We start from the raw sequence: 27,757 nt of genomic DNA, 5'->3' as shown, positions 1-27,757 counted from the left end.
AACAGCCATCAGGGCCCTGAACCCAGGGCGACCCGCAGGCCGAATGACAGAGGAGGTGGGTGCCAACGATGGCCACCCCCCACGGGGTCCCTCCCTGAGTCCCTGCGGCCAGCAGGTGCGGGCACACGGAGAGGCTGTGAGCTGTGAGCGTGCCTGGTAGGGTGCCCGCCTGACACCCTGCCGGGGTCCCCCGCGCTCGCTCCTCCCAGTCGCCCCCTTTAAGAGTGTCCCCACCCCTGACTCCGGGGAGCCAGTCCCCCTCCGTCACTGTCCCGCCATGTCCCTGTCCTCCTTCAACCCACTTCACAGGCAGCAAAGCAGAGCCACAGGAAGGGGGTCGCAAGCAGAGGCAGGAGAGACTTCTCGGAGCCCCCCGCCCGTCTCCCACGGGGTGGGGTCGGGCGCTGGTGGCACCCGCAGATCCCGCCTGCCTCCCCGCGGGGGACGGCTGTGCCAGCGCCAGGGCCGGGCCAAGGCAGGAGCCCTGGGCCTGCCCATCGGGGGGACAGAGCCTGCCCCCTTCCCGTGTCCCCCCGGCCCCTCCTCGCTGACACCTCCTGCTTTGTTGCCTTTTATTAAAAAATAGATCCAGAAAATATACACACTCCGGTGGCTGCAGGGGTGGGGCGGGGTGGGGGGGAGGAGGTGGGCCACAGCAGTCCTGGGGGTGCCCGCGACCGGCCAGCCCGCGGGGCAGGGGGAGCAGGCGGGAGAGGGAGGGGGTCTCTGAGCCTGGGGCGGGCGGGGCCCAGGGCCAGCCCCGCCGCCCCCCGCCGCCCCTCAGGCGTTGATGGCCTTCCAGCGCTCGCTGTCCGTGCTGTTGATGCTGCCCGTGTGGCAGGGCATGGACGCCACGTCGTCCAGGTAGGCCACGCCCGCCGAGTCGAACTGGGTGCTGGCCGCGCCCGCGCCCCCCTCCAGGCCCTCCCGCCGGGCCACGCCGTAGGGCTGCGGCAGGTGCACGTCCGGCTCCTCCGTCTCGTCCACTTGGCATTTGTAGGAAAACAGGATCTTGGGCTCCGAGCTGGCGGGAGGACAGGGGCCGGAGTCAGGCCCCGGAGCGCAGGGCCGCCCGCTCTGCTCTCCCTGCCCAGCCCACCCGGTTCGCAGGAAGGAGCCGAGACCGGAGGGCCAGAGGACAGCGGGGCCAGGCGGGGGCGTCCCTCTGGGCTGCTCCCCTGCACCCGCCTGCCTCAACCCCTCCCCGTGGGCCCCCCAAGCCCCGTGGGCTCCACGGCTCCTGGGCGCACTCCCGCTGCTCCAAATGCAGACAGGGGTGCGGCCGAGTCCACCGCGGGGCAGAACCCTCGGCCTGGGGGCTGGACACAAAAAGAAGGTGCGGTTCCACCGGCGGCCGCAAGGGGGTGAGCGCGCGAGGCCGGAGAACTTGGAGCTGGAGCCCAGGGGAGCCCCCTCATGTCCAGCGCTGGCCGCCCGGGCGGGTGGGCAGGCGGGAGAGGGGGACACTCACCCGAAGAAGCCCCGGAGGAAGGCCACGTAGATGAGGGGGGCGAAGAAGCTGAAGTAGAGGAACGTGGTGGCGTCCACACAGCTGGGGCAGGGGAAGGGCGGCGGGGGTCAGTGTGGACAGGGCAGGGGACTGACCCCCCAGCACCCGGCGGGCCCCGGGGTGCGGCCCACGTACCAGAGCCCCTCGATGATGTCAGCGCACAGCAGCGCGCTCCCGAGCCCCTGCAGCAGGTTCAGCAGCGCCAGGATGGCCGCGTACACGTAGAAGCTCCTCCGAGCTGCGGGACCCCCTCGTGAGGGGGCGGCCAGCCTGGGCCAGCCTCCCCGCCCCGCCCTGGGCCAGCCTCCCCGCCCCCCCCAGCCTGCCTCCCCACTCCTCGCCCAGCTGGCCCTGGCCTCAGTCTCAGTCCCCCCACGCCCACCCCCCATGCCTCAGTTTCCCCCTGCTGCACCCACAGGGCAAGGAGATGCGTTCCTTCAGCGGCGTCTTGGGGAGCACCACCACCAGCGAGTAGACCTGCGGCGGGGACAGGGTGGGGCTGAGCAGGATGCAGGGGGCCCCTGCACCTCACCCACCGCAGCCCCCAGGGCTCGGCACCCCCCAAGCCCACCCGTGGCCTCACCAGGAAGAAGAAGCAGGAGCTGACAAGCCAGAAATGGCGGCCCCCATGGCCGTAGATGTTGAAGTCCTCAGCGGAGAGGTGGGCGTCCGGGTACAGGATCTCCAAGGTTCCCTGGGGTGGGCCAGGACATCAGGGGATCCTGTGCCTAAGGAGGGCCACCTCCCCCGGGCAGTCCCCTGAGATTGCACCCAGGTTCCCCTGCAGCGAGCTCGGGTGCCCTGCCTCAGCCTGCCCTGCGGCGAGATCCTGCCCACCGCCGGGCGCCCAGCACAGGGTCCCCCAGGAAAGGGACGTCCACACAGACGGCGCAGAGTGGCGTGTGCGCCTGGGTGCGGGGTCCCCGGGTGTCCCCGCCCCAAACGCTGGGTCAGTCCTGGCAGAGGCGAGGCCAGGACGTGCCGTGTCAACAGAGCCCCGTTCAGTGGTTGGGTTCGGCCACACCAGGCAGTGCTCAGGGCCGACTCCTGGCTCTGTGCTCAGGGCTGACTCCTGACTCTGTGCTCAGGACTCATTCCTGATGGTGCTCAGGGCCGAGTCCTGGCTCTGTGCTCAGGGCTGACTCCTGACTCTGTGCTCAGGGCTGACTCCTGACGCTGTGCTCAGGACTCATTCCTGATGGTGCTCAGGGCCGAGTCCTGGCTCTGTGCTCAGGGCCGAGTCCTGGCTCTGTGCTCAGGGCTGACTCCTGACGCTGTGCTCAGGACTCATTCCAGATGGTGCTCAGGGCCGAGTCCTGGCTCTGTGCTCAGGGCTCACTCCTGGCGGTGCTCGGGGCCAGAATGATAGTACAGCGGGGAGGACTTGCACCCGGCCCACCCAGGTTCGACCCCCGGCACCCCACAGGGTCCCCTGAGCGCCGCCAGGAGTATCCCTGAGAGTACCGCCAGGAGTAAGCCCTGAGTACTGCTGGGTACGGCTCAAAACACCAAAACCAACCGAACAAACAAAAGACCCTTGAATTAAGAGTTTGAGACTCGGCCTCGATAAACATCCCAGCCCCCACCAGGGACCAGGAACGCTCCGCTGCCCCCAGAGCCTCTCCTTGCCTCCTCCAGGAAGCCCTCCAGGTGGCCCCTGCCCCACAGGCCCGCTCACCTGGGTGACCGAGTAGGCCAGGGACAGCACCGTGGTGATGGCCAGCACCCGCTTGATACTTGACTTGCTCTCCAAGTGACCTGGAAGAACCGTGCTGGCCGGTCAGCGGGGCCAGCCGGGGCCGTGGGGCCCTCCCCCACCCCCCTCAGAGCACGGGCGGCGGCAGCACACGCACCAAAGGCCAGGCCCAGGATGACCACGCTCAGCTCGATGGCCAGCAGGAAGAAGCGGGTGATCTCCCACAGGATCTGGACAGAGTGGGCAGAGGGTTGGGGGAGGGGCGCCCCGCCGGCCCCCCAGCGCCCAGCACCCCCTCCTGCCTCCCGGGGCCCAGCCACACCTTATCTGCGACAGTCGCCGCGTTGGACGAGCTGACCGTCATGGACACCACAGCCCGGGCGATGCCCACCAGCGCCACCACGAACACCTGGGCAGAGGGCAGAGGGCAGAGGGCAGAGGGCGCAGCGCCTTAAGGACAGAAGCTCGGCCCCAGGGCCAGCCCCCACCCCCTGGGCCACAGACCCCGCCCCCCACCCCCGTCCCCCACCTCCTCGCAGGCGGGCTGCAGGCCTGGGCGCCTTCGGGGGACAGGGCACCAGCGAAGAGGTGGACAGACCGGTTCAGCCCAGGTGCCTCGGCCGCCAGGGTCAGCCCTATGCCCACCAGGTCCCCCCCTTCTGCTCTGGGGGTTTCCACCCCGGCTTAGGGGCTGCGGGCTGGCCGGGCATGCCCCGGCCCTGGCGTAGGGGAGCCTGGGTCCCCAAGGGGTCCCTAGAGTCAGAGCTGGCAGGAGAGGCGGCCCGGGTGGGGGGAGGGGCTGTCCCCAAAGCCAGCCCTGCCCGGGGGCGCGGGGTCAGCCCCGCAGGGGGTGCGGGGGCCTGACCCAGCTGCCCGACGGGCCCTCCTCGGACACAGACACACTCGGGGGCCGAGCCACAGCTGCCCCGTCCCTGCAGGCAGCTCCCCTGACACCGGCCCCCCACGGGTGGACAGAAAGTGGCTGGAACCTGCCCCAGGCCCTGGCGCTCAGGACACTTCCCGGTTTTGTTCCCCAGCCCCGCTCCAGCCGGGGCGCAGACCCTCCGGCTTGCAAGGGCCAAGGCGCGGGGGAGAGCCCCCTGCTGGCGCCGGCCAGGAGGGGCTGTCGGCTCAGACTTGCGCTGGACAAGCGGACCCCCGCAGGGTGCACGCATGCTGGCCAGAGACAAGGGGAAAAAGGGCCCCCGGCACCATCGAAACCCCGGGCCGGACCTAACGGTGGTTTTTCTAGAGGCCAGCGGCGACTCCCACCCGCACCCCGCTCCCACCCGCTCGGCTGGGCTTCGTGTGCGCCCCTGCCCCACTCACCAGGATGTAGAAGGTGATGAAAATGGGGCTGGAGGTGACGCGGATCTTGGCCCGAGCCAGCGGAAGTTTCCAGAGCAGGAAGATGAAGAAGAGCACATTGGGGATGAGCAGCAGGAGGTCCCAGTAGCGCACCCTAGTGGTCAGGGGCGGCTCAGTCACCGGAGAGCCTGGGTCCACCCGGGCCTGCCCAGCACTCACGCAGGCAGACACGCTCACATGGGCACTCACACACACTCACATGCACGCACACATGCACATACACACTCATGCACACTCACACACGCTCACGCACATACACACTCATGCACACACAGGCACACACGCACTCACGCATACATTCATACACTCACATACACACACATGCACTCATGCAGGCACTCACTCATGCACATGCACTCATGCACACACTCATGCACATATACATTCATGCAAACTCACACATGCACTCATGCACATACACACTCATGCACGCACAGGCACACACTCACACGCACACTCATAGTCACATGCACACACTCACACATGCACATATCCTCACGCGTATTCACGCACTCATGCACATACACACTCATGCACACACACATGCACTCACGCACACACTCATGCACACTGACTCATGCACTCACACATGCACTCACGAGCACACGCACTCATGTACACACCCTCACACACACGCACTCACGCACATACCCTCATGCACATTCACATACACACTCATGCACACTCATGCACACACATGCACTCAGGCAGGCACGCACACACGCACACGCGCGCAGGCCTCACCGCGAGGCGCCGATGTCCTCGTAGAGGAGGAGCAGGCAGCGGTGGGGGGCGCTGATGTTGGCGGCGGGGGGCGCGCTGCTGCTGTTGGCCCACAGCTCCTCCAGGGCGTCCATCCCGCCTGCAGCCGGGCCTGGGGGCGGCACAGACGTCGGCGGGGTCGGGGGGGGGGGGGGGCTGCCCCCGCAGCTGCGCCACCCAGGCCCCGGCAGGGGCAGCTCCCGGACCTGCGTGTGCCCAGCACGGCAGCGCCCCCTGGCGCCTGGGCTCCTGGCGTCCCCGGGGACAGGATTCCTCAGCTGCCCTGACACGCGGTGACCCCAGCGGCCACTGAGGAGGCAGGCAGGCCTCCCCCCGGCCTCACTGCCCCAAGCCTGGCTCTGACCGCCCGCCCCCCGACACAGAAGCTACTTGGGCCTGGTATGGAGGGGACGCCCACGGCCAGCAGGACAGAGCAGGACATCACGGTGACCACGGTCACACCGGAGGGGGGCTGCAGGGGGCACCGGGGGCCCAGGAGGGGCTCTCTGTCCAGGTGCCTGTGGGCCCGCCCGAGTGTGGACAGTCAGCCCGGAGGAGCACAGGGTAAGGCACTTGTCTTGATGTGGCCAACCCCAGTTGGACCCCCAGGGCCACGTGTGGTCCCTGAGGCCACCAGGAGTGACCCTGAGCACAGCCCAGGTGCGGGCCCACCTCCCGCCCGGCGGGGCTGGGGTCTGGGCAGGCAGACCAGGGGCTGGCCAGGGCGGGAGGGGGGCTGTGTCAACACCAAGAGACATGAGGGGGGGCTTCACCGCTGTGGCCCCCCACCAGACGCTCATTCCATGCTCCCAAGGTGCTGGTGCATTCTGGGGTCCCCACAACGCAGCTGAGCCCCAGTGCTGCGAGCACATTAGCACGCATGCGCGAGGGGCAAGGGGCCACCCCGAGACCCTCAGCAGGGTTTGGGGGAACCTCCCACTTGATGCAGAGACTTGACTTGGGGGCCGGGTGGTCCCACGACTATGGTCCCGGTATGCTGCGCTAATGGGCCTGCCCCCTCGGGACACCCCCACCACCCCACCCCCTGCCCCGCGCATGGTCGCGCCGCCCTCGGCCAGCCGGCGCCAGTGAACACCGACCTGGGGGGCCAGGGCAGGGCCCAAGGAAGACCCCATGAGATGCGCTCAAGGAGCAGCTCCCCCTGCTGGCCGGCTGGGCGCCCTGCACCCGTGGGAGGAGCCTGGCTCGGCGCCCTGCAGGCACCTGAGCCCCCTTCACGGCTGGGGGTGGGGGGCGGGGCATGAGCCACCGACGAGGGCCGGCCCGGGTTCGATTCCCCGCACCCACATGGTTCCCAACGCACCACCGTGAGTGATCCCTGAGCAGAGAGCCAGGAGTCAGCCCTGAGCACTGCGGGGTGTGACCGTCCCCCCCACCCCAACAAGACTGTGGGACCCTGGAATCCCTGTACCCTGCCCCCCTCACCTGCCGTGGTGCAAACCCCCCGCCCCAGGCGGAGGCTCAAGGGCGGCAGGAACCACAGGGAGGCCGGGGAGGAGCCGGCCTCTTGGTTCGGCTTTTCCAGACAGACGAGCCCAGCTCCCTGCGAGGTTCGAGGACAGCTCACCCTCCGGGCCCCCCCACAGGGACAGGTGCGTGGGACCTAAGCCTGGCCAAGCGGGACGCCCCACCCCCGCCCACATCAGCCGAGACTCCCCAAACAGCCACGCGAGCTGCGAAGGGCAGTGCAGGCGTCTGAGCCAGACCAGCAGGACCCCGTGTGCGGAGAGGCTGAGGAGAAGAAATCTAGCACAGGAAGGGGGCTCTGAGGGGCAGGGGGACACAGAGCTGCGTGTCAGCCCCTGGATCCAGCCGCACCTGAAGCTGGTCGGCCCTGCCGAGACTTTTCAGTCGGAGCATCCAACACAGCCTCCCCGACCCTTCCTGCCCGGGCCAGCTGCGGGCTGGCAACCCTCGTTCATCAATGAACAATTCCAACAGGAGCTGGGCAGAGCTGGCCCCCACTCTGAGCTCCCCCCCCCCCGCCTGGCCCTGCCTCGTGCTGTGGTCACTGGCGTGTCCATTTCCCGTCTGAGTGTCATAGGGGTGGTGCTCCTACCCAGCAAGGCGGCCGTCAGGCTCAACCCAGCAGCTGCAAAAGTCACACAGGAGCACTCCAGGCTGACCACCCAGCCTGCCCCTCGCCCAGACCCCCCGCCCTGGGGTTCAGCTTTCCCAGGCTGTCAGGGCTCGGGGCACTGTCGCAGTGGGGGGCGGGGAGCTGCCTCTCCACACACGCCCAGGTGGTGGCGCTGCTCTGCAGCCTGTCAAAGCTGAGGGTCCAAGCTCAGGAAAGCACAGGAAAGCTCAGGAAAGCCAAGACGCAGGCACCAGCGTCTTCCGGGGGTGACAGGGCACAAGCCACGGGGCCAGGGCACCGCAGGACGCTGGGTGTCAGCCCAGGGCCGGCCGGGCGGGCGGGCAGGCAGGCGCTGCCTCCACCTGACCTCATCCACATTCCAGAGGCGTCTCCCCACCCGGCTCCGGCCTCCACCTCGCCCCTGCGAGGCCGGCCCCTGGGGCATGCCGCCAGATCTGGGAGCACTGGACAGGGGGCCTGTCCCCATCACTCCTCTGGCCACGGGGGCTGACCCGAGCCGGCCCAGGGCCCCAGTGGGGGAGCCCGCGGGCGAGGGTGGGGACGCAGGGACAGAGGGACCCTCCTCCGCCCTGCCGCTGGGGCAGCCTCCAGCCTCCCAGCCCTGGCCGGGTGGGGACTTCTGGTGTCCTGGAGCACAACAGGATGAGGATGAGTGCCCAGTGCTCAGGCTCTTCCCCTTTTGGCCGGAGGGCCGGGGAGAGGGGGAGTCACGCTGGCCGGCCCTTCCCTGGGCACCCTGACCGGTCCCTGCCTGCTGCCCAGGCTTTACGCCAGCTCCTCCCCCCTCCTCAGAAAAGCCCTTGAGAGCCTCAGCTGTCAGGCCACCTCCTCAGAGAAGCCCTCCAGAGTTTCACCGTCAGTCCACCTCCTCAGAGACGCCCTCCAGAGTCTAAATTATCAGGTGACCTCCTCCAAGAAGCCCTCGAGAGTCTCAGCTGTCAAGCCACCTCCTCCTTGGAGGGGCCCTCCAAGGCCAGCTCTCCGGCCAGCTTTACTTTACGCCACCCTACGAAGTAAGTGGCCCTCGGCCTTTGAGGTGGCATCCAAGTGCTCCGGGGGGGGGGGGGCCTGCCCCCGGTGGGCACAGAATGTGCGGATCTGAATGATCAATGCTCCATCCATCACTGGCCAGCAGCGCTGCAGCAGCCTGCGGCCGGGGATTGGGCCTCCGGGCCACGGCCAAGTGGGTGCAGGGCTGCGCAGGTAAACAGCTCCCGGCCACGGCCAAGCTGCAGGCTGGACCTGTCCTCCGCCACCCCCCCTCCCCGCAGGAGAGGACACGGGTCCAGAGTCTCCAGGCCTAATCCCCGGGTCCAGGGGTCCAAGGGAAGCTCAGCCCCCCGCCCCTGTGCCGGCCCCGTTACCGGCTCCCTCCTGCGGGCAGCCCCTGGCCACCTGCGGGTGTCCCTGAGCAGAAAGGGGTCACTCCCCCGGGATGGGGCAGGCGGGCCTGTCCCGACGCGGGGCTGGGGTCCACACCTGCGCCGCACCCCCACCCAGCTGTGGCTGGTGAACCCCGATACACATACCAGGCTCGGGGCGAGGGGACCCCGGGTTGCGGCGGTGGCCCCAGTGTCACCCACCCCCCGGCGGCGGGGACCCCACCAGGACCTACAGGGCCCCCGGCCCCCCGCGGGAACGGGGCCGCCTCGCCAGCAGCAGCGGCGGGGGACGGGGCAGCGGGGTCCCCCGCTTACCTGCGGGCCCCCGGGCCGCTCATCCGCCGCCGGGGGTGCTGGGCCGACGTCCAGGCCACGGGACTCCGGCCTGGGCGCCCAGCGCAGGCGGCCGCGCCGGGGAGCGTCGCGCAGGAGCCGGGGCCGCTCGGCACCGCGGCAGTGCGGGGGTCGGCGGGAGAGGCCGGCCGCGGTCAGCTGGTCGGGCCGCACCGGCGCGCTGGACCCCGCGCGGCCCCTTCCGGCAGCGCCGACCCGGAAGGCAGAAGCGTCCTTTTCGTCCAGCCCAAACTGAGAAAATAGTCCCGGTCCCTACTTGTAGCACCCCCGGCCGGCCCAGTAGCCAATAGGAATGGAGTTCCGCTGGGAAAAACCGGCGCATGCAGCGAGAGAAGCCAATCAGCGCCCCGGGAGGCGGGGCGACACGCTGGCCTCTTAAAGACACAGCGCGCCGCCGGGAAGCGGCCGAACTGGTCACCCGGAAGACTGTCGGGACCCTGGATCCCAGCGCTAGGGACGCGGTCAGCCGTGGGCACCTGCGCCCGCCAAGGTCAGCAGCTGCCAGCCGGCCCGCCGACTCCCTCCGGCGCTCCTCCCCCAGGCTCGGCCGAGAAGCGTCCGTGGCGCTTCCCTGCGAGCCTCTCGGGGCGCCCCTGCAGTGGACGCCCGTCCTGCTGCTGACCTCTGGTCACCTGGTGGAGGAAAGAGGGATGGGGACATCCCCTAGCCAGGAAGGACGCTGCGCGGACGTCCGCGATCAAAGCGCAGGGGCGTTTTATTGCGCATCCCCGGGTTGGAGCCGCAAGCACTCCGCAGGGCGGTTATTATTAGCTCAATTCTACAGGGGAGGAAAACCGGAGGCTGAGACCTGTCCCCCTCCCCACCCCCACCCCCCAGCACGACTAGGAAGTGACAAAGCCAGGACGCCGGGATCGAGATGCTTAAAGTGCTCTCCTGTCTCCAACTTCAGCAAGAAAGACGCCTCCCCCAGAAGCCTTCCCTGATTGCTCCTGGCCTCGCGTGTCCAGCAGCCCGCCTCCCCCTCCCCCTCCCCCTCTCCCACTTTCTGTTTCTTGTTCCTGCCTGGGCCAGCTCTGCGGCTGGGTCCTGACGGGGCGTGGCCGCGTCCAGGTCTCATGACCACCTCCCCACCCCCTCCTGAGACCAGAGCGGTGCCACAGCCTGTCCCATAATGCCCCTTTATGTCCCACCAACAGTGCGGCTCCAGCGGGACGACATTCATTCCCTGGCATCCTGCTTTCCCAGGGGCCTGTCCACCAACTAGCAGGCCCGTGCTGTGAGCACAGAACCCGGCTTGTCCTCGCCCCTGGAATGTCCTGAGGCCAACGCGGTGCCTGGCACAAATTCTGGACACCCACTGAGCATAAACACCCCATGATCCGCGCCCCGGGACAACACGGTGACCTTCCAGCTGGGCTCTGATGGGGCGGGGGGGGGGGGGGGGGGAGGCAGGACCGGCCTTGGGACACTCGGGGACTTGTTTGATCCCAGACTTCCCGAGTGCCCTCGCTCAGCGCTGTTGGGCTGTTGGTACCCACCCACGCCCGAGCTGCTGTCCCTGGGCTTGGGAAGCAGGTCAGACATTCCTTAAGGAATCACCCTGGCTCACACCTAGTGGGGGGGAAAAAATCAGACTTGGAACAGTTCCAGGCTCCTGTGGGCAGGGGAGTTCCCTTCTACCCGCCGCCTGAAAGGGTATCTTGACCCACCCCAGCCTCACTTCACTTTGACGCTTTGGGGACAGTCCCAAAGCTCAGGAGGTGGGTGGCAGTTCTGCCCTTTGGTGGATTAGTGCTCCCTCCCGGTATCCTTAAAGCAAAGGGAGAGAGAGGGTGGCGGGGAGCACGGGGCGGGGGGGGGGGGCACCATATCCTTTAATTTGCCAGTCTGGCCTTAAAAGTAATCCAGGAGGTAAGGCACTTGCCTGGCATGCGGCTGACCTGGGTTCAATCGACCAGGAGTGACCCCTTAGCACAGAGCCAGGAGTAGCCCCCAGCACTGCAGCTGTGGCCAAAACCCAAGACAAATGAAGAAAAAACAAAAACAAAAACAAAAAACCTGCTCCTGGGACCCAGAGAGACAATAATACAGGGGTTAAGGCACTTGCCTTGCATGTGACCCACCCAGGTTTGATCCGCAGCACTGCAGAGGGTCCCTGAGCACCACTGGGTGTGGCACCCAATCCAATAAAGCCACAGGACTGGGGAAATAGCTCCAAGGGCTGGAGTGGGGGGAGGGGCTCTGGGCTTTGGTCTCCCACCCGCATGGGGCCCCAGCACTGAGGCATGAGCTGCCTTTGAACGACACTGGGTATGGCCCGCAACGAAAACAGAAACAGAGAGTGAAAGCAGCCTGCAGGGAACTCAGGCACCCACGGTGACACCCAGGGTTGGGCCCCAGGCTCTGGTAACTCTCCGCTCTCTGTCGCTGTGTGGTTCCAAGGGCTCTGGCCCCCAGCGTTGCAGAGAGCAGCCCTGTCGTGCTGCCGGGAGATATCACCCTGCAGATCTGCTAGCTGCCCCTGAAGGCACAAGCCACGGCTGGCTCCCGAGGGCGGCAGATACTCGGAGACACCCATGAGGGCCCGCCACCCTCAGGAAAGGCTGTGGAGAGGACTCCAGGGCCGGGGCCCAGCTGGACAGCGCCCCAATCCCTCCCCACACGAGAGCAGGAGAAATGTTCATTCGGGAGTGCTTGCACCACCTGAGAAAAGGAAGGCAAACCCCAGACCCACCGTGTCTCTCCCACCACAACACTGCGTCTAGCTCCTGTCCGAAAATTGTTGGCGTTTCCTAGCCCCAGGCCCAGGCCACCTTCTTGCTGCCAATTCTGAGTTTGGCCAGTCGTCCTGGGGAATTCTACACTGATGGCCCATGTTCCCTCTGCAGCCAGAGAGAAACTCTCAGCCTCGTTGCCCCAGACGTGGCTTCCTCCAGCCTCCCTCTCCACCCTCCGCCCCATCTAAGCCAGAGTGGCCCTGCGCAGTGTCCTCCTGGGACGGTCTTTTGCTCCTCCGTCCCCATGACTGCTCATCCTAGGGGCTCCGGTCCTCATCCTCCCCCTCCTGCCATGACCCTGGGGTCCGTTCCCGGATGCCTATTTCCCATCTGATGAAGCGGAACAAACCGCCCCCGAGAACAGCCCAGCCCTCAAGCTGGGCCCCATTCGGACAGCAGGAAAAGCCACAGCCGCCACCAATTTGGTGCCGATTCCCCGAAGATTCCCCGAAGGCCCACTGGTACTGGTCTCACCCTGCTGAACCGTGCAGGGCAGAGTGCAGACTTCCTAGCTAGACCTGGGGGTCTCCGTTTCCTTGGCTTTCCAACTAAGTCGTGTCCCGCTCTGATCCACACACGCTGATTATGAACTTTAGGCCGGATAGGGCCCGGGAGAGCGTGCAGCGGGGAGGGCACCTACCTGGCACTCAGGAGACCCGGCTTTGATCCCAAACATCCCACAGGGTCCCTGAGCCCCGCCAGGAGTGATCCCTGAGTGCAGAGCCAGGAGTCAGCCCTGAGTACTGCTGAGTGTGCCCCCCCCTTAAAAAAAAAATAAAAAAGGAAAGGAAAGGAAGGAAGGAAGGAAGGAAGGAAGGAAGGAAGGAAGGAAGGAAGGAAGGAAGGAAGGAGAGGATTGCCTGCTTGGCCTTGCTCACTATACCTTACACGCGGTCCTCTCCTGGGGCTGGAGCCATGCAACAGTGGGGAAGGGGCTGGGTAGGGTGTTGCCTTATACAGCTGACCCAGGTTGATCCCTATGGTCCTTCGAGCATCGCCAGAAGCAATTCCTGAATGCAGGACAAAAGAGAACCCCGGAGCGACGCCGGGTGTGACCCCTAAGCCCAAACAAACAAATGGTGTTCTCTCTAGAACATTCTTCCCCAGTCTCGGCTCCCCTGGCCAGGAAAGGCTCCCTAGAAGTCAGAAGTCTTCCTCCATCTGGGGGGGACGCTCGGGGCTTGGGAGAGCCTCAAGTGCGTTCGGAGCGGAGGAGATTGTCAGCTCCTAGGACTGGAAGAAGCCCGCAGAATACCAGGCCTCAGTTTCCCCTATCTGTCCAGAGTCAGAGTGTGACCGCGGTCGCGCAGCCAGCAGGTGGCGCTGGTGCCCGCCCATTGCCACCGCCTCTAGGCCGTTCAGTACCCGGGCCGCTTAGCCGCGGCGGCGTGGGCGGGGCTGTCGGGACGGGGGCGGGGCCAGGGCGGGGACTCTCTGGGCCCCGCCCCGCGCCGCTGACGTCACGACGCCGGCCGTCCTCGGAAGCTTCGCGGGCTCGCGCGGGTCACGTGGGCCGGTTTTCGCGCGAAAACTGGTTGTTGCGGGAGCGGAGACGAGCGCGGCGTGGCCATGGCGGTGAGCGGCGGCCGGGAGGGCTGCGCGGGCCGGACGGGGCGCGGGGGACGCGGCCGGACAGGGTGCGGGGGAGACGCGGCCGGACGGGGGTGCGGGGGACGCGGCCGGACGGGGGGTGCGGGGCGCAACTGGACAGGGGTGCAGTGGACGCGGGCTGGACAGGGTGCTGTGGACGTGGCCGGGGACGGGCAGGGGTTGCGGGTCCCCTGGACAGGGGTGCAGTGGACGCGGGCTGGACAGGGTGCGGTGGTCGCGGCCGGGGGCGGGCAGGGGTGCGGGGAAGCGCGAGCCCCCCGCGCCCGCCAGGCCGGGGAGGAGTCTCGGGCGAGGATGGGCGCGCCGCCCCTCCCCCGTTCCTCCCCTCGTGGCCTCTGCGGGCCCCGCACCCTGAGCCCTGGCAGTCCTGCGGGGGGCCTGCCCGCCGGAGACCGAGAGGCCGCTGCGTCTCCAAATGTTTGTGTTTTTTTCTCTCGATCCTCTTTGCGTCTCAGGCTGGAACCCGGGCATCACAGCTGCGGCAAGTGTGCCCCAGCTCAGCGTTATTCCCAGCCCACCTGGCGTTGTTTTTTTGGTTTATTTTTTTTTAATTCAAATTTTCTCTTTTGCTTTTGGACCCCAGCGGCAGTGCTGGGAACCCTGATGGTGGGGGGGGGCCCGGCTCCTGCACGGGAGGGAGCTGTCCTCCGCCGGGTTCTTTTTGCTGCTGTATTTTCAGGGTCCTTTGTTTTTTTCTTGTCTCTGACATCACACACACACACACACACACACACACACACACGCGCGCGCGCCAGTGGTATTTGGGTTCCGGTCTCTATCTCTGGGTTGCTCTCTGTCCCGCTCTGTGTCCTGTTGTTATCGGAGAGCCCCCAGAGGTGGGCAGAGTAGGCAGAGTAGACCAAGCGCTGGCCAGTGAGTGCCACCCCGGGAGCGGTGGCCAGAGAGGGACGCGCTGCTCCCTTGCTGAGGAGCAGCCGTGGCTGGGGAAGGCTCCCGCCTCTGGGCCCATCCGCGGTGCCAGCGCTGGAACCCGGGTCTCCCGCAGGCGGGGCCGACGCCTTCGCACCGTGGTGTCTGCCCACCCCTGCCAGGCGTCCGCCTTTCCATCCGCGATCTGCTGAGCCCCCTCCCCCTCCCCTCTGCAGGAGTCTTCCGAGTCCTTGGGCACAGCGTCCAGCCCGGGCCAGCGGCGGCGCCGGCGCAGCAATGACCCCCTCACCTCCAGCCCGGGCAGGAGCTCCCGGCGCGCCGACGCCCTCACCTCCAGCCCCGGCCGCGACCTCCCGCCCTTTGAGGATGAGTCTGAGGGGCTGCTGGGCACCGAGGGCCCCCTGGACGAGGAGGACGAGGAGGGAGAGGATCTGATCGGAGACGGCATGGAGAGGTACGTTACGTGGGGGCCTCCCGGGGGGGGAGGGGCTCGACCCGGGGGGTCGGGGACATAGGCGGGTCCTCCGCCCCGGCCTTTGAGTGCGTGTCCCTCTGCGAGTCCCGGGGGACTTGCCCCATGGAGCTTGAACTCGGCAGTAGGACCTGGGTAAGCCCCCGTTCCGCGAGGGGGGTGTGTACCCCCCCCGGGCATGCAAGGGCCACTTTAGGGGGCGCAGGGGGTGGTAGCAGGGAAACCCCCCTGAGGACCGGAAGCAGACAGCCAAGGGTTTTTATTCGATACTCGGAACAGAAAGGGGCCTGGTTGCAGCCGGGTTGGGGGGGGCTTCCTGCCAAGGGGGCGGGGCCTGCTCGGCAGCGGGCAAGGCAGGGCTTCTGCCACCCGCTTTCTTCAAGTTGTCACCAGATCTGTGTGCACAGGCCGTGTGGGCTCCGGGCATCTGAAATGGAGGGGGGGGGCGTGCTTTGCACCCCGCCTTTAGTCTGACTCGGAGCGGGGACTGTCCCGTGTGGCTGAGCTTGGACAGATGCCCCCGTCCCCTCCTCTGTCTGCGTTCCCTCCCAGAAGCCAGGCTCTTGGCAGGCGCCCGGGGGCGGGGCTGGGAGGGTCGTGGGTTCTGTCTTGCTCTGAATATCCTCGGGAGTGGGCAGGGCAGGGTGGACACACCTGACTGCCCAGGGATCACTCTCGGGTGGGGCGTGGGGCCCTCACAGGGTGCTATGGCCGGACAGGGCTGACTGTGTGCAAGGCCTTGACCCCTGCGTGCTCTCTTCCACCCCGGTTCCGGGGGCCTCGCTCGCAGTGGCCAGCAGGGACCCCAGTGGTGCGGGGTGCTGGCCTGGTTAGTGAAATGCGACGCGGGTGCCTTAGCTGGTGCTTTCTAAATTCTCTTCCCATTTGGGGGGCCACTCCCAGCAGTGCTCGGGGCTTCCCCTGGCGCTTGGGACCGTATTGGGAGGCCAGGGGTGGGACATGGGTCGGCCCCGTGCAAGGCAAGCGACCTCCCCGCCTTACCTGCTCCTCTCTCTCCGGCCTATCTCTGATTTTCTGGGCTGTCCCTGGACGTCACATTCCGCCCCGCCCCGCAGACTGTCCTCGCCGCCCTGCTGGGTAGATCCCGGCCGCGAGTACAGTTCCCCGCGCCTTTGGGGCTGTGGCTGGCTGGTGGCAGGGGCAGACACTCCTGGCTGAGGGCGTCCCCCTGGGCTGTCCAGGCCTGCCCGGGCGAGGAGGTCTGCGGGGTGCAAACAGGGTCTGTGCGGGGCTCCCCCAGGGACTACCGCCAGATCCTGGAGCTGGACACCTATGAGCCGGAGGGCCTGGCCCTGGACGACGAGGACGTGGAGGAGCTGACGGCCAGCCAGAGGGCAGAGGCTGAGCGGGTCATGCGGCAGCGCGACCGGGAGGCGGGCCGGGGCCTGGGCCGCATGCGCCGAGGGCTCCTGTACGGTAGGCTGGGGGTCTGGTGCCGGGGCGAGGGGGTGGGGGGTGGGGGCTGGACAGATGGCACCTGAGCGACCCCCCCATCCCCACCCCCAGACAGCGACGAGGAGGACGAGGATCGGCCGGCCCGGAAGCGCCGGCAGGTGGAGCGGGCCACCGAGGAGGGTGAGGACGAGGAGGAGATGATCGAGAGCATCGAGAACCTGGAAGACCTCAAGGGCCACTCGGTGCGAGAGTGGGTGAGCATGGCGGGGCCCCGGCTGGAGATCCACCACCGCTTCAAGAACTTCCTGCGCACGCACGTGGACAGCCACGGCCACAACGTCTTCAAGGAGCGCATCAGTGACATGTGCAAAGGTACTGGGGTCTCTGCCTGCTCGGGGACCTGAAGGCCCAGCCAAGGGTCCCGTGGGCCCTCACGGGGACACCCTGCTATTCTCCATCCGGCCATACAAGTTTGTGTTTGAAAACCAAATAGCACTGTTGGTTTCTGTTGGTTGTGTAACGAGACGGACCGAGTTTGTCAGCTTGGCGTGGTTCTGGGCCAGACCCAGGGGTGCCAGCGACTGCGAGCTCTGCCTGGGGGTCTCTGACAGTGCTCGGGGGATCGAACCCAGCCCCCGTGCCCACGAGGCTGACCCTCAGCCTGTTGGCCGCGTTGGGTCTGGGAATTGATCTTGAGTGGCAGGTCTGTGAGCCCAGATTCTTTTCCCCCTTTTTGGTTTTTGGATCCCACCCTGCAGTGCTCAGGGATTACTCCTGGCTCTGTGCTCAGGAATTATTCCCGGCTGGCTCAGGGGACCCTGTGGGATGCTGTGGCTCGAACCCGGGTTGGGCTCGTGCAAGGCAAGGGCCCTGCCTGCTGTGCTGTCACTCTGGGCCCTGACCCTGACTTCTTGGCTCTCTGCTTTGGCCAAACAGTTTCTTCCTGGGCCTCTCCCTGGTCTCAAGTATTTTAAGTCCGTGGTCTTGCCCGTGTCGTGTACTCGGCCTTCTACATACATGTTTTTAGTGCTCCAGAAAGTTGGTAGCATTTTCATTTTCATCTTACAGATTGGTTTGGGGTGATACCCGGCCGTGTGGTCTCGGGGGCTACAAAGCCTTGGAGGGGGCGGGCCTCCTATATGCAGAGGGCGTGCTTCTGCGCTTCAGCGTCTCTCCCCAGCTCACCCATTCTACAGATTGGGAAGAAGTCGAGGCTCGGGGTGGGTCTGAGTCACGTAGCTAAGGCGGGGTAGATGGTGACACTGGAGCTGGGCTTCGCGGCTCCTGGCCGGGGGCTGGTGGAGGGGTTGGCGGGCCGCCCCCGCCGGCCTCACCGGTGCCCTGGTCCCCAGAGAACCGCGAGAGCCTGGTGGTGAACTACGAGGACCTGGCGGCGCGGGAGCACGTGCTGGCCTACTTCCTGCCCGAGGCGCCCGCCGAGCTGCTGAAGATCTTCGACGAGGCGGCGCTGGAGGTGGTGCTGGCTATGTACCCCAAGTACGACCGCATCGCCAGCCACATCCACGTGCGCATCTCCCACCTGCCGCTGGTGGAGGAGCTGCGCTCGCTGAGGTGCGCCGGGGACGCCGCCGGGACGCGCAGCCGTGCCCCCCTCCTCCGTTCGCCCGTCTCCAGCTGGGCCACTTTCCTTCTCCTCCCCCACCCGTCCCCAGGCAGCTGCACCTGAACCAGCTCATCCGGACCAGCGGCGTGGTGACCAGCTGCACGGGCGTCCTGCCCCAGCTCAGCCTGGTCAAGTACAACTGCAACAAGTGCAGCTACGTGCTGGGGCCCTTCTCGCAGTCCCAGAACCAGGAGGTGAAGCCGGGCTCCTGCCCCGAGTGCCAGTCGCTGGGCCCCTTCGAAGTCAACATGGAGGAGGTGAGAGCACGCGGCGCCCCCTGCTGGCTGCGGGGCGGGCAGGGGAATGAACCCGCCAGGGGCTCCGGGCAAGCCGGGCCTGCTTCTGGCATCTGACCTGTGAGGTACTGGCAGTGGTCATAAACCAACGGGTTTGATTCCAACAGCACAGCTTAGGGCCGCAGACCGCAGGGTGCCTGCTTGGGCAGGAACAGACCCTGGTTCTATCCCCGGCACCGTAATGGGTGCATTACGGTCTCCTGGGCACACCAGAGGGCACTCCTGAGCACGGAGCCGGAGTTGGACACTGTTGGGAGTGGCTCGGACCACCCCCGTCCCCCTCCCCCACCTCCCACCCGGAATCAGCCGCGGAATGGATGCTTTTCTAGGAAACTGAGCCGCCTGGTTAAACAGGCCCCGTTTTACCCAGCACACCTGCTCTCGCTCCGTCACCCACCCACAGGCCCCGCCAGGCGTCTCTTAGATGCTTCTGGTACCTTCCTTTCTGGCTTTGACTTGGGGACGCCTGACACAGCCACACGGGCCCTCACTGTTGCCTCGCTCAGGAGGCGCTATGGAGGCCTCATGTACAGCGCACGCTCTTCTGGCGGTCCTTGGTGCCATGCAGGCTTCTTAGACCCCTGCCTCTGGCCCCCCACCCCCCGTCTGTGGACTCTTCACCACGGCACTCCTGAGGAAACGCCTGAGCGGGAGCATCTGGGCCACAGGCAGTTCCCGGGGGGTCAAACCAGGGGCATCCAGGCCCCAGGCGGTTCCCGGGGGGTCACGTTGGTGGCAGCTGACGGGCCGAGATTGTTGCGTGGGGCCAGGGAGATGGCTCAGAGGGCCCAGCCCATGCGTGTGGGCTGCCCGGGGTCAGTCCCTGGCACCACACAGTTCCCTGAACACCGCTAGGTGTGACCCAACTCCTCTTGATCTCCCCACCCCACCCTCCGGCCACCCCTCCCCGAAAAGTGACCTACTGGCGGGTCCAAGTGTTCGGGTTGCCGTGGGGGAGGGGCGAGCCTCGAGGCTCTGCCGCTGAGTTCCTGGGCCACTGCAGCACCCCCCCTAGCCCACCCCACGGGCCCTGGCAGGTTGCACCTCCGCAAGCTTCTCTGCGGGATGGGGACTCAGCCGGCGCTGCTTGGGGGGCTGAATGTGGGGCTCCAGCCCCCCGAGCCTTCTCGGAAGCCCCCACCAGTGTTTTGGACAAGAGCAGAGTCTGCTCTGGGGACCTGGAGACAAAAGCCAGGGGATGGTGGGAATTACAGTGGAATGTTCTGGAATGCTCTGGAGCTCCCCATTTTCCCAACAAAGAAACGTGGTGCTTAGAGAAGTGACCGGTTGGGGTCCGCCCCCCGGCCAAGGACCGAGGCGTTTGGGTGCATTGTGGAGGCTTTGAACTGCTGTGTCGCTGCAAGTGGCCATGTGGCCAGAGAGTTAGTGAAATGATTGTCATGGAGTGGCCCAGCAGCCAAGCCCACCTTGGTGTGACGCCCCACTTGCCGGCCCAGGAAGGTCCTTGTGTGTGTGGACGGCCAGCCGGTAGCCTCATTGTGAGGCTGCTGTGACGGCACTAGCCCCCACTTCCCGGGGAGCACAGGGAGGCCGGCACTGGCCCACGGTCACAGAGGATTAGGTCCACGGGCTCGGGGTGCCTGACCGGCCCGCAGTCAGGAGTGGGCATCACCCGCCGGTGTGCTGGGCACCGTGGATGCCCTCCCCACGGCCTGCGGTCAAGGTGAGGTGACATTAATGAGGCTGGGGGAGTCTTGGCCTCCTGCCCTGTGACCCGGTGCCTGTCCTGGGAAGACCCAGTGACCATGTGTCCCACGCGGACCCCGTGACCCTCTCGTCTGTCCGTGCAGACCATCTACCAGAACTACCAGCGCATCCGGATTCAGGAGAGCCCGGGCAAAGTGGCTGCCGGCCGGCTGCCGCGCTCCAAGGACGCCATCCTGCTGGCCGATCTGGTGGACAGCTGCAAGCCGGGAGACGAGATCGTAGGTGTCGGGTGTGACCTGGGGCAGCGCGCTTGGGGCAAGGATGGGAATTGGGTGTTGGGTCGTGGTCCGTGGAGCTGGGGCAGCGGAGCCGGTGTGGGGGGTGGGTGCAGCCCCCAGCTGACCCCGGCTGGGCCCTGCCCACCCCCCAACTCCCAGGAGCTGACCGGCATCTACCACAACAACTATGATGGCTCCCTCAACACCGCCAACGGCTTCCCCGTCTTTGCCACGGTCATCCTGGCCAACCACGTGGCCAAGAAGGACAACAAGGTCGCCGTCGGGGAGCTGACAGACGAAGACGTGAAGATGGTCATTAGCCTGTCCAAGGACCAGCAAATCGGGGAGAAGGTGGGGGACCCTCCCCGGCGGCACTGGCCCCTCTGGACACTGGGGCTCGCAGCCAGGCCCAGCCTATGGGCACAGGGCTCCTTCCCCCCGGAGCCCCCTGGGTCGGCTCAGTAAATGTGCTCTAACCCTCCTTCCCTGACCCGTCAGAGGAGGGGTGCCCCGGCCGCAGTGCTCATGCTGAAGCCGGCTCCTGCCAACAAATCCTTGTGGGGCCTGGTGCGATGGTAAGGCAGGGAGGGCATTTGCCTGGCACGCTGCTGACCTAGTTTTAATCCCTGCCACCCCATAGGATCCCCCAAGCACTGTTAGGAGTGATCCCTGAGCGCAGAGCCAGGAGTAAGCCCTGAGCATCGCCAGGTGTGGCCCAAAACACAAAACAAACCTTACGCCATCGTGTCAGGTTCATGCAGCGTTTGCGTGCCTCCCTGGGTCCCTCCCTGGGGATCACGGCCGTGGATACTCAGCCTTCATCCCTGCCGCCGCCCCCCCCCCCCCCCCGGGCCTTGTCCCTGCCGGGTTTGGTCTGCGGGGCGAGGCCCTTCTTGGACTGGGACTCAGGCCAGATTTCGTGCCCTTTAACTTTTGTGATTCTCAGGCAGACGGGCAGTTTTTTCAGGACCCCGGTGGGGTGCCAGGCCTGAGGGCATCGGGGTGCCATGAAGAGGGGGGCTCGGGGCTGGGGGTGGCTCCCGGCCGAGAGCAGGGCCAGGGCGGCCCTCTCACAGCGCGGGGTCCCCCTCCCCGCCTGCAGATCTTTGCCAGCATCGCCCCGTCCATCTACGGGCACGAGGACATCAAGAGAGGCCTGGCGCTCGCGCTCTTCGGAGGGGAGCCCAAGAACCCAGGTGAGCCGCACCAGCCTCCCCCGGCCCCCCTCGTCCCGGGTGGGGCGGGGTCACAGGAGTTGGCTGCCTTGTCAAACTCGTCGGGGCGACTGGGTCGTCGTGGGGAGAAACGGCAGATGTCACCCCAGAGTCCGATGCACGGGAGACTGCCCGGCACATCATGTCAGAGTTTGGGTTCAGCCCCCGGCCCCCGACCTCAGAAGGAAGTTGTTGAACTGGGAAGGCCATTGTGGCTAAGGGCCGTCTTTTCCCCGCGTGGCCGTGAGCGTGAGCGGAAAGTGCTGGGTGCCAGAGCAGGCCGCTCTTCCCTTCCCCCCAGTCAGCGTGGCCACGGCGGCAGGAACTCGTGGCCTTTTCAGTTTGTTCTGGGCGACCCCCAGCAGCTTGCTCCTGGCTCTGCACGCAGGAATCACTCCTGGCAGTGCTCGGGGGCCCTGTGGGAGGACGGGGATTGAACCCACGGGAGCAAACACCCTGCCGGCTGTTCTATCACTCTGGCTCCAGGCCCTTTCACCATCGGTAACAGGCGGGTAGAGAGGGTGCTGGCCGCTCACTGCACCCCCGTCTTCCCCCCCCCCCCAGGCGGCAAGCACAAAGTGCGGGGGGACATCAACGTGCTCCTGTGCGGAGACCCCGGCACCGCCAAGTCGCAGTTCCTCAAGTACGTGGAGAAAGTGTCCAGCCGGGCCATCTTCACCACGGGCCAGGGCGCCTCGGCCGTGGGCCTCACGGCTTACGTGCAGCGGCACCCAGTCAGCAGGGAGTGGACGCTGGAGGCCGGGGCCCTGGTGCTGGCTGACCGAGGGGTGTGTCTCATCGACGAGTTTGACAAGGTGGGTTTTACCCGGGGGGGGGGATGGTGGGGGGGTGTGCCTTTGGGGCGCAGAGATGGCGGGGGCGGGAGGGGGGCGGTGAGGGGGTGGACGGGCACTGAGCGGTGGCGGTCTCTTGCAGATGAACGACCAGGACAGGACGAGCATCCACGAGGCCATGGAGCAGCAGAGCATCTCCATCTCCAAGGCCGGCATCGTCACCTCCCTGCAGGCCCGCTGCACCGTCATCGCCGCCGCCAACCCCATCGGTACCACGGGCACAGCCGTCGGGTCGGGGTGGCCAGGGGCTCCTGCCTCGGGGATGGGAGTCAGAACCTGTCGTCTGAGCTAGGGCTGAGCCCTGTCCTTAGGGGCTCCCTTGGCCCTTCCCCCCAGAGGTCGGGATCAGGCAGCAGCCAGCCTGGTTGGAAGGAACCCGTCCACGGATGTGGTTCTGGTTCTGTCCAGAGGCATATTTGGGCAGTGGTGGGATCCAACCCTCCCACCTCTTGCTTCCTTTTTGATTTTCAGTCACAGCCAGTGATGCTCAGGGCTTAGTCCTGGCTCCGCACTCAGGGTTCACTCCTGATGGTGCTCGGGGGGCCAGATGGGGTGCCAGGGATCAGACCCGGGTGGGCCACGTGAAAGGCCAGTGCCAGACCTGTTGTCCTGTCCCCCCAGCTGGCCCATCACCTTTCTGTCCGCCCAGAGGCCTGGCGGGCCACGGCGCCGAGCTGCCCTCCAGACATTGCTCTGGAGTCCGCTTCCCTCTCCCCTCAGTGAACTGAGCCGGGAGGCGCTTCCCGTGGCTCGGGGTCCCCACGCCAGAGGACTGAATTGTGATGCAGGTGCCTTTGCCTTTCAGGAGGGCGCTATGACCCGTCCCTGACCTTCTCAGAGAACGTGGACCTCACCGAGCCCATCATTTCCCGCTTCGACATCCTGTGCGTGGTGCGGGACACAGTGGACCCCGTCCAGGTAGCCCACCCCGGGGCCTGTGTTTCCTGCGCCACACCCTGGGGACCCCGAGTGAGACCTGTCCAGGGCCCCAGGCACAGGAAGAGGGACACACAGACTGCCGTGACCTTTGCAGTCCTGTGGTTTTTTTTTTTTTTCTCTTTTTATTTCGGTTGTTGGGCCACATCCGGTGATGCTCAGGGCTTACTCCGGACCCTGCACTCAGGGGTCACTCCTGACGATGCTTGGGGAACCGTGATCGAGCCCGGGTCAGCCGTGTGCGGAGCAAACGCCCTGCCCACTGTACTACCTTTCCGCCCCCCCGGCTCCAGGCCTCCTGTCTAGTGTCTTCCTGGGTTTCGTCCTGCCGACAGGTCTGGGGTCCAGCCACCCGAGTCTGCTGCTTCTCCCTGCGGGCCAGGTCTTGGCCCTTGCTGCCTCTTTGGGTCGGCCCCGGCTCCTGCTCACCCCATCTAGGTCTCAGGTCAGAGGAAGCCTGTGTCGATCCCTAAGCCACAGGTTGCTGTGAGCAGCACAGCCCCCCATCCACACGGGCGCCCACCGACAACCTCAGGCCAGGGCCCCTCGCAGCCCCGTTCTCTCCCTGCTAACAGTGCCACACCTCAGGCTCTTTGGTGGTGGTGAGATCCCAAGGGCCGCTCAGCCAGGCCCCCTAGCACTGATTCCCGGGCCGTGGGGTGACCATCTGGTACTGGGATCGAATCCTGGTGGCCCCTGTGCTGCCTCCGTGGCACTTTGCCTGCAGGAACCTCCTCAGGCCTTTGATCCCCCTATATTTTTCTATCTAGCATATTTTTGCCTTTGTGTAGGAGGGGGTTAGGGTGGGGTAGGGCTGGAGGCTCCTTTCAGCTCTGCTGGGGGTCAGCCTCATGCAAGGAAACCCCCAGGACAGGCAACCCCAGTACCCTGATCTTCGGCCCTACAGTTAGATTTGGGGAGAGGGAGAGGGATTAGGCACGTAGGGCTAATTCCTGGCTCTGGCTCTGGGCTCGGCTCAGGGTACCATATGGGGTTCAGGGATCGAACCCGGGCAGCGTGTGCAAGGCAGATTGCCTACCCGCTGTGCTTCCTCTCTCCAGCCCTCTGGCTAGCCTGGAAGCTGGCGTCTTCTCTTCACCGGGAGGCGTGCCCCTGGGAGGGCTTTGTCATGCCCCCACCCCCCGACATACCCCGCCCAGCAGGGGCTGTGGGTGCCGTCACCCCCACAGCCAGCCCTGCGCTCACCCCGGCCCCCGCCCCCTCCTGCCGCAGGATGAGATGCTGGCCCGCTTCGTGGTGGGCAGCCACATCAGGCACCACCCTGGCAACAAGGAGGAGGCTGGGCTGGGCGGCGGCGACGCCCCGGAGCCCGCCGTGCCCAACACGTACGGCGTGGAGCCCCTGCCGCAGGAGGTGCTGAAGAAGTACATCATCTACGCCAAGGAGAAGGTCCGGCCAAAGCTCAACCAGATGGACCAGGACAAAGTGGCCAAAATGTACAGTGACCTGCGGAAAGAGTCCATGGTGAGTGTCCAGGGCCACGGGGTGGGGGGCGGCCCCAGCCGCTCCGTCCGCGCCACTGTCCATCCGAGCCTGGAGGAAGGGAATGAGCCGTGTGGCTGTTCCCCAGCTTGTGTCCGGCAGACGTTGGCCGTGCCCGTGAAGCCGTGCCGAGCACGTAGCTCCCACTGAGGGCCTGTGCCCGTGTGGGGAGGAAGGCAAGCGGCTCGCAGAGCACTGCAGGGCTGAGGCTGTCCCGCTCGCCCTTAGTCATCTGGACAGCAGAGGGTTTGGGGTTTTGTGTTTTGTTTTTGCAGTGCTCAGGGGGTCACCCGTGGCTCTGCGCTCAGGGATCGTTTCGAGCTGGCTGTGCTCGGGGGACCATGTTTTGTGCCTGGAATTAAACTCGGGCCAGCCACAAACATTTTTTTTTTTCAGCCCACAAACATGTTTTAAGTTTTAGTTTCGCTTTGAACTGGAACAATAGCACAGTGGGTAGGGCGTTTGCCTTGCACATGGTTGACCTGGGTTCGATTCCTCCATCCCTCTCAAAGAGCCCGGCAAGCTACCGAGAGTATCCCGCCTGTATGGCAGAGCCTGGCAAGCTACCCATGGCGTATTCGATATGCCAAATACAGTAACAACAAGTCTCACCGTGGAGACGTTACTGGTGCCCGCTCAAATCGATGAACAACGGATGACAGTGCTATACAGTGCTAGTTTCGCTATGGGTCCACACCTGACGATGCTCAGGGCTTAGTCCTAGCTCTGCGCTCAGGAATCATTCCTGGTGGAGTGTTTGGACCATACAGGATGCCAGGGATCACATCCGGGTTGGCGTGTCCGAGCAAGCGCCCTCCCCGCTCACTGTACTATCTCTAGTCCCAGCAGTTTTGCTTTTTAATCTCTTAACTTGAATCTTTCCAGAACGTTCAAGTTGGTTTTTGTAGGACCTGCAGGATCTGTGCTTCCTCACTGTGGGGCTGGGATGGGCCCCCGCCTGGGCCTGAGCCGGGAGAGCTGGGGCACACGCGTGGGCCGGCGGGGCGTGAGATGTTTCGGGGGGCCACGAGCACAAGCACCCCCTGGCCCCTCACACCTGGGGAGCCGGGGGAAGGGTGCCAGCACCCGGGGCTCGGGTGCATCCCCGGGCCACCCTGACGCCGCGTCCCCCTGCAGGCCACGGGCAGCATCCCCATCACCGTGCGGCACATCGAGTCCATGATCCGCATGGCCGAGGCCCACGCGCGCATCCACCTGCGCGACTACGTGATGGAGGACGACGTGAACATGGCCATCCGCGTGATGCTGGAGAGCTTCATCGACACGCAGAAGTTCAGCGTCATGCGCAGCATGCGGAAGGTGGGGGGCGCCCGGGCCGGGGAGCAGGGAGGGCCCCTCCCCCACTCCGGACCACTCCGGGCCTGACTGACATCCTGCTTTGCCGTCTGCTCCCCAGACGTTCGCCCGCTACCTCTCCTTCCGGCGGGACAACAACGAGCTGCTGCTTTTCGTGCTGAAGCAGTTGGTGACGGAGCAGGTGACGTACCAGCGCAACCGCTTCGGGGCCCAGCAGGACACCATCGAAGTGCCAGAGAAGGACTTGGTGGATAAGGTACGTGGGGGGCCGGGGTTGGGGGCTGCAGGGCCCACTGCTGGGGCGCTGGCCGCCCTCTAGGGGTCGGAGCGTGCTGGCTCCATCGTTCCGGGGTGTGAAAGCCCTGTGTGAGCTGCAGCGTCTGGGCGCCTTTCTGTTCCCTCTGGAGGGACGCCCCGTGAGGGTGGACACGCAGGCTCCGTGGCCAGCTATCTGGCCGTGGCCAGCGGGGGCTCGTTTCCAGCCCTGGGTGCACCAGGAGGTTTTCCCGGCCCCGGGGCCCTCTGCCTGGCCCGCTGGGCTGTGTGAGTCTGCCGCGGGGTGCTGAGTCCCGCCACGTTTCCACCCCAGGCCCGGCAGATCAACATCCACAACCTCTCGGCCTTCTACGACAGTGAGCTCTTCAGGATGAACAAGTTCAGCCTCGATCGGAAGCGGAAAATGATCCTCCAGCAGTTCTGAGCCCCGGCGGGAGCTCTGCCTCCAGCCCCGGAGTTGCGGACAGGAAACCAGAGCTGGGGGCTCCGTGCAAGGGGCCGCCGGCTTCAGCCTCCCTCGCGGGGCTCAAGCCACATCAAGGGACCCTGGCGTTCTGCCTCTTCGTCTCCACTTCCTGCTTCTCACTAGCCTGCAAGGTGCTGGTCGTCACTTGGCTCCACTGTGTTGAAGGCAGTATTGGTGTGTGGGTGTGTGTGTGGGGTGTGTGTGTGTAAGGTGCTGGTCGTCACTTGGCTCCACTGTGTTGAAGGCAGTAGGGTGTGTGTGTGTGTGTGTGTGTGTGTAAGGTGCTGGTCGTCACTTGGCTCCACTGTGTTGAAGGCAGTAGGGTGTGTGTGTGTGTGTGTGTGTGTGTGTGTGTGTGTGTGTGTGTGTGTGTGTGTGTCCAAGGAGCTCGAGGGCCGCATCCTGGCTGCCTCTCCCCCCCACGCTGGCCAAAGACCAGGTCCAGGGCTTTGCTCATCCTGAATTCCTCTGGGCTCCTGTGGGCAGCGCTGGCTGCCAGGGCCCAGCTTCCCCACGCGTGAGAGGGTCAGGGCTGGTGCGGGACAGGCGTTAGTGCTGGCCGCGTCTGCGGCGTCACCCTTTCGTTGTTCTGTGCATTCACGTTTTGTTGCTGTGATCTTATATTTAATAAAGTGGGATAAAATCTAGATGGTGGTATCTGTCGATCTCGGGCCGGGCTTCCACTTCCTATCCCAGCGCCCGCTCGCCCAGCTTCCCTTGGGTCTCTGTGGGGAGGAGATGAGGCCGCAGTTTCCTGCCAGTGGCTCGCTCCCTCCCTCCCTCCTCTGATCCCCATGTGGACGCTGTGGGAATCATAGAACAGCCCTGACACCCATCCTGTCCACACATGCTCGGCAGGAAACAGTTGCGGGGGTTGGGGGGGGGGGCAGAGATCATACAGTGGGAAGGGCATGTGCCTTGCATGTAGCTGAGCTGGGTCCGATCCTCAGCATCCCACATGGCCCCCAAACAAAACTGCCAGGACAGATGGACCCCCGTAGTT

At 65.8% G+C, this 27,757-nt stretch overlaps 2 protein-coding genes across 5 annotated transcripts; one reads left to right on the top strand and one right to left on the bottom strand.

Moving 5' to 3' along the window:
- Window positions 1–558: 558 nt before the first annotated feature.
- TPRA1 (transmembrane protein adipocyte associated 1) lies at window positions 559–9,804 on the bottom strand. 2 transcript variants are annotated; one of them, XM_055136341.1, is made up of 11 exons: window positions 9,156–9,804; window positions 5,319–5,448; window positions 4,536–4,668; window positions 3,529–3,615; window positions 3,364–3,436; window positions 3,189–3,268; window positions 2,094–2,204; window positions 1,927–1,987; window positions 1,646–1,748; window positions 1,472–1,552; window positions 559–1,024 (listed from the first exon to the last, which is right to left on the bottom strand). In XM_055136341.1, exons 2-11 carry the CDS (start codon window positions 5,429–5,431, stop codon window positions 781–783), a joined length of 1,086 nt encoding a protein of 361 aa, XP_054992316.1. In that variant the 5' UTR covers window positions 5,432–5,448; window positions 9,156–9,804; the 3' UTR covers window positions 559–780. The 2 variants fall into 2 exon arrangements, with proteins under 2 accessions (XP_054992316.1, XP_054992317.1); XM_055136342.1 differs by lacking the exon at window positions 9,156–9,804 and adding an exon at window positions 8,284–8,417.
- On the top strand, window positions 8,345–27,392 carry MCM2 (minichromosome maintenance complex component 2). 3 transcript variants are annotated; one of them, XM_055136338.1, is made up of 16 exons: window positions 8,345–8,471; window positions 14,650–14,888; window positions 16,168–16,343; window positions 16,434–16,694; window positions 17,675–17,894; window positions 17,996–18,203; window positions 20,054–20,188; window positions 20,348–20,539; window positions 21,291–21,384; window positions 21,967–22,217; window positions 22,339–22,465; window positions 23,062–23,174; window positions 24,426–24,677; window positions 25,833–26,015; window positions 26,113–26,268; window positions 26,602–27,392. In XM_055136338.1, exons 2-16 carry the CDS (start codon window positions 14,881–14,883, stop codon window positions 26,710–26,712), a joined length of 2,487 nt encoding a protein of 828 aa, XP_054992313.1. In that variant the 5' UTR covers window positions 8,345–8,471; window positions 14,650–14,880; the 3' UTR covers window positions 26,713–27,392. The 3 variants fall into 3 exon arrangements, with proteins under 3 accessions (XP_054992313.1, XP_054992315.1, XP_004603848.1); XM_055136340.1 differs by lacking the exon at window positions 8,345–8,471 and adding an exon at window positions 10,278–10,554; XM_004603791.2 differs by lacking the exon at window positions 8,345–8,471 and adding an exon at window positions 13,427–13,507.
- Window positions 27,393–27,757: the final 365 nt, after the last annotated feature.

This window comes from Sorex araneus, chromosome 4 (genome assembly GCF_027595985.1).
Source record: "Sorex araneus isolate mSorAra2 chromosome 4, mSorAra2.pri, whole genome shotgun sequence".
Classification (NCBI taxonomy): Eukaryota; Metazoa; Chordata; class Mammalia; order Eulipotyphla; family Soricidae; genus Sorex; species Sorex araneus.
Note: the sequence above shows the minus strand (reverse complement) of the source record. Positions and strands in the feature narration are given on the sequence as shown.

What these genes read in the sequence shown, in the direction of transcription:
- TPRA1 (XM_055136341.1), bottom strand. Translation starts at nt 5,431, where the DNA reads ATGGACGCCCTGGAGGAGCTGTGGGCCAACAGCAGCAGCGCGCCCCCC. An exon ending in CGGCGACTGTCGCAGATAAG is followed by an intron (nt 3,437 to 3,528) that starts GTGTGGCTGGGC and finishes CACTCTGTCCAG; the next exon opens with ATCCTGTGGGAGATCACCCG. An exon ending in CATCCTGGGCCTGGCCTTTG is followed by an intron (nt 3,269 to 3,363) that starts GTGCGTGTGCTG and finishes CGGTTCTTCCAG; the next exon opens with GTCACTTGGAGAGCAAGTCA.
- MCM2 (XM_004603791.2), top strand. An exon ending in GCGCCGAGGGCTCCTGTACG is followed by an intron (nt 16,344 to 16,433) that starts GTAGGCTGGGGG and finishes CCCCACCCCCAG; the next exon opens with ACAGCGACGAGGAGGACGAG. An exon ending in TCGAAGTCAACATGGAGGAG is followed by an intron (nt 18,204 to 20,053) that starts GTGAGAGCACGC and finishes CTGTCCGTGCAG; the next exon opens with ACCATCTACCAGAACTACCA.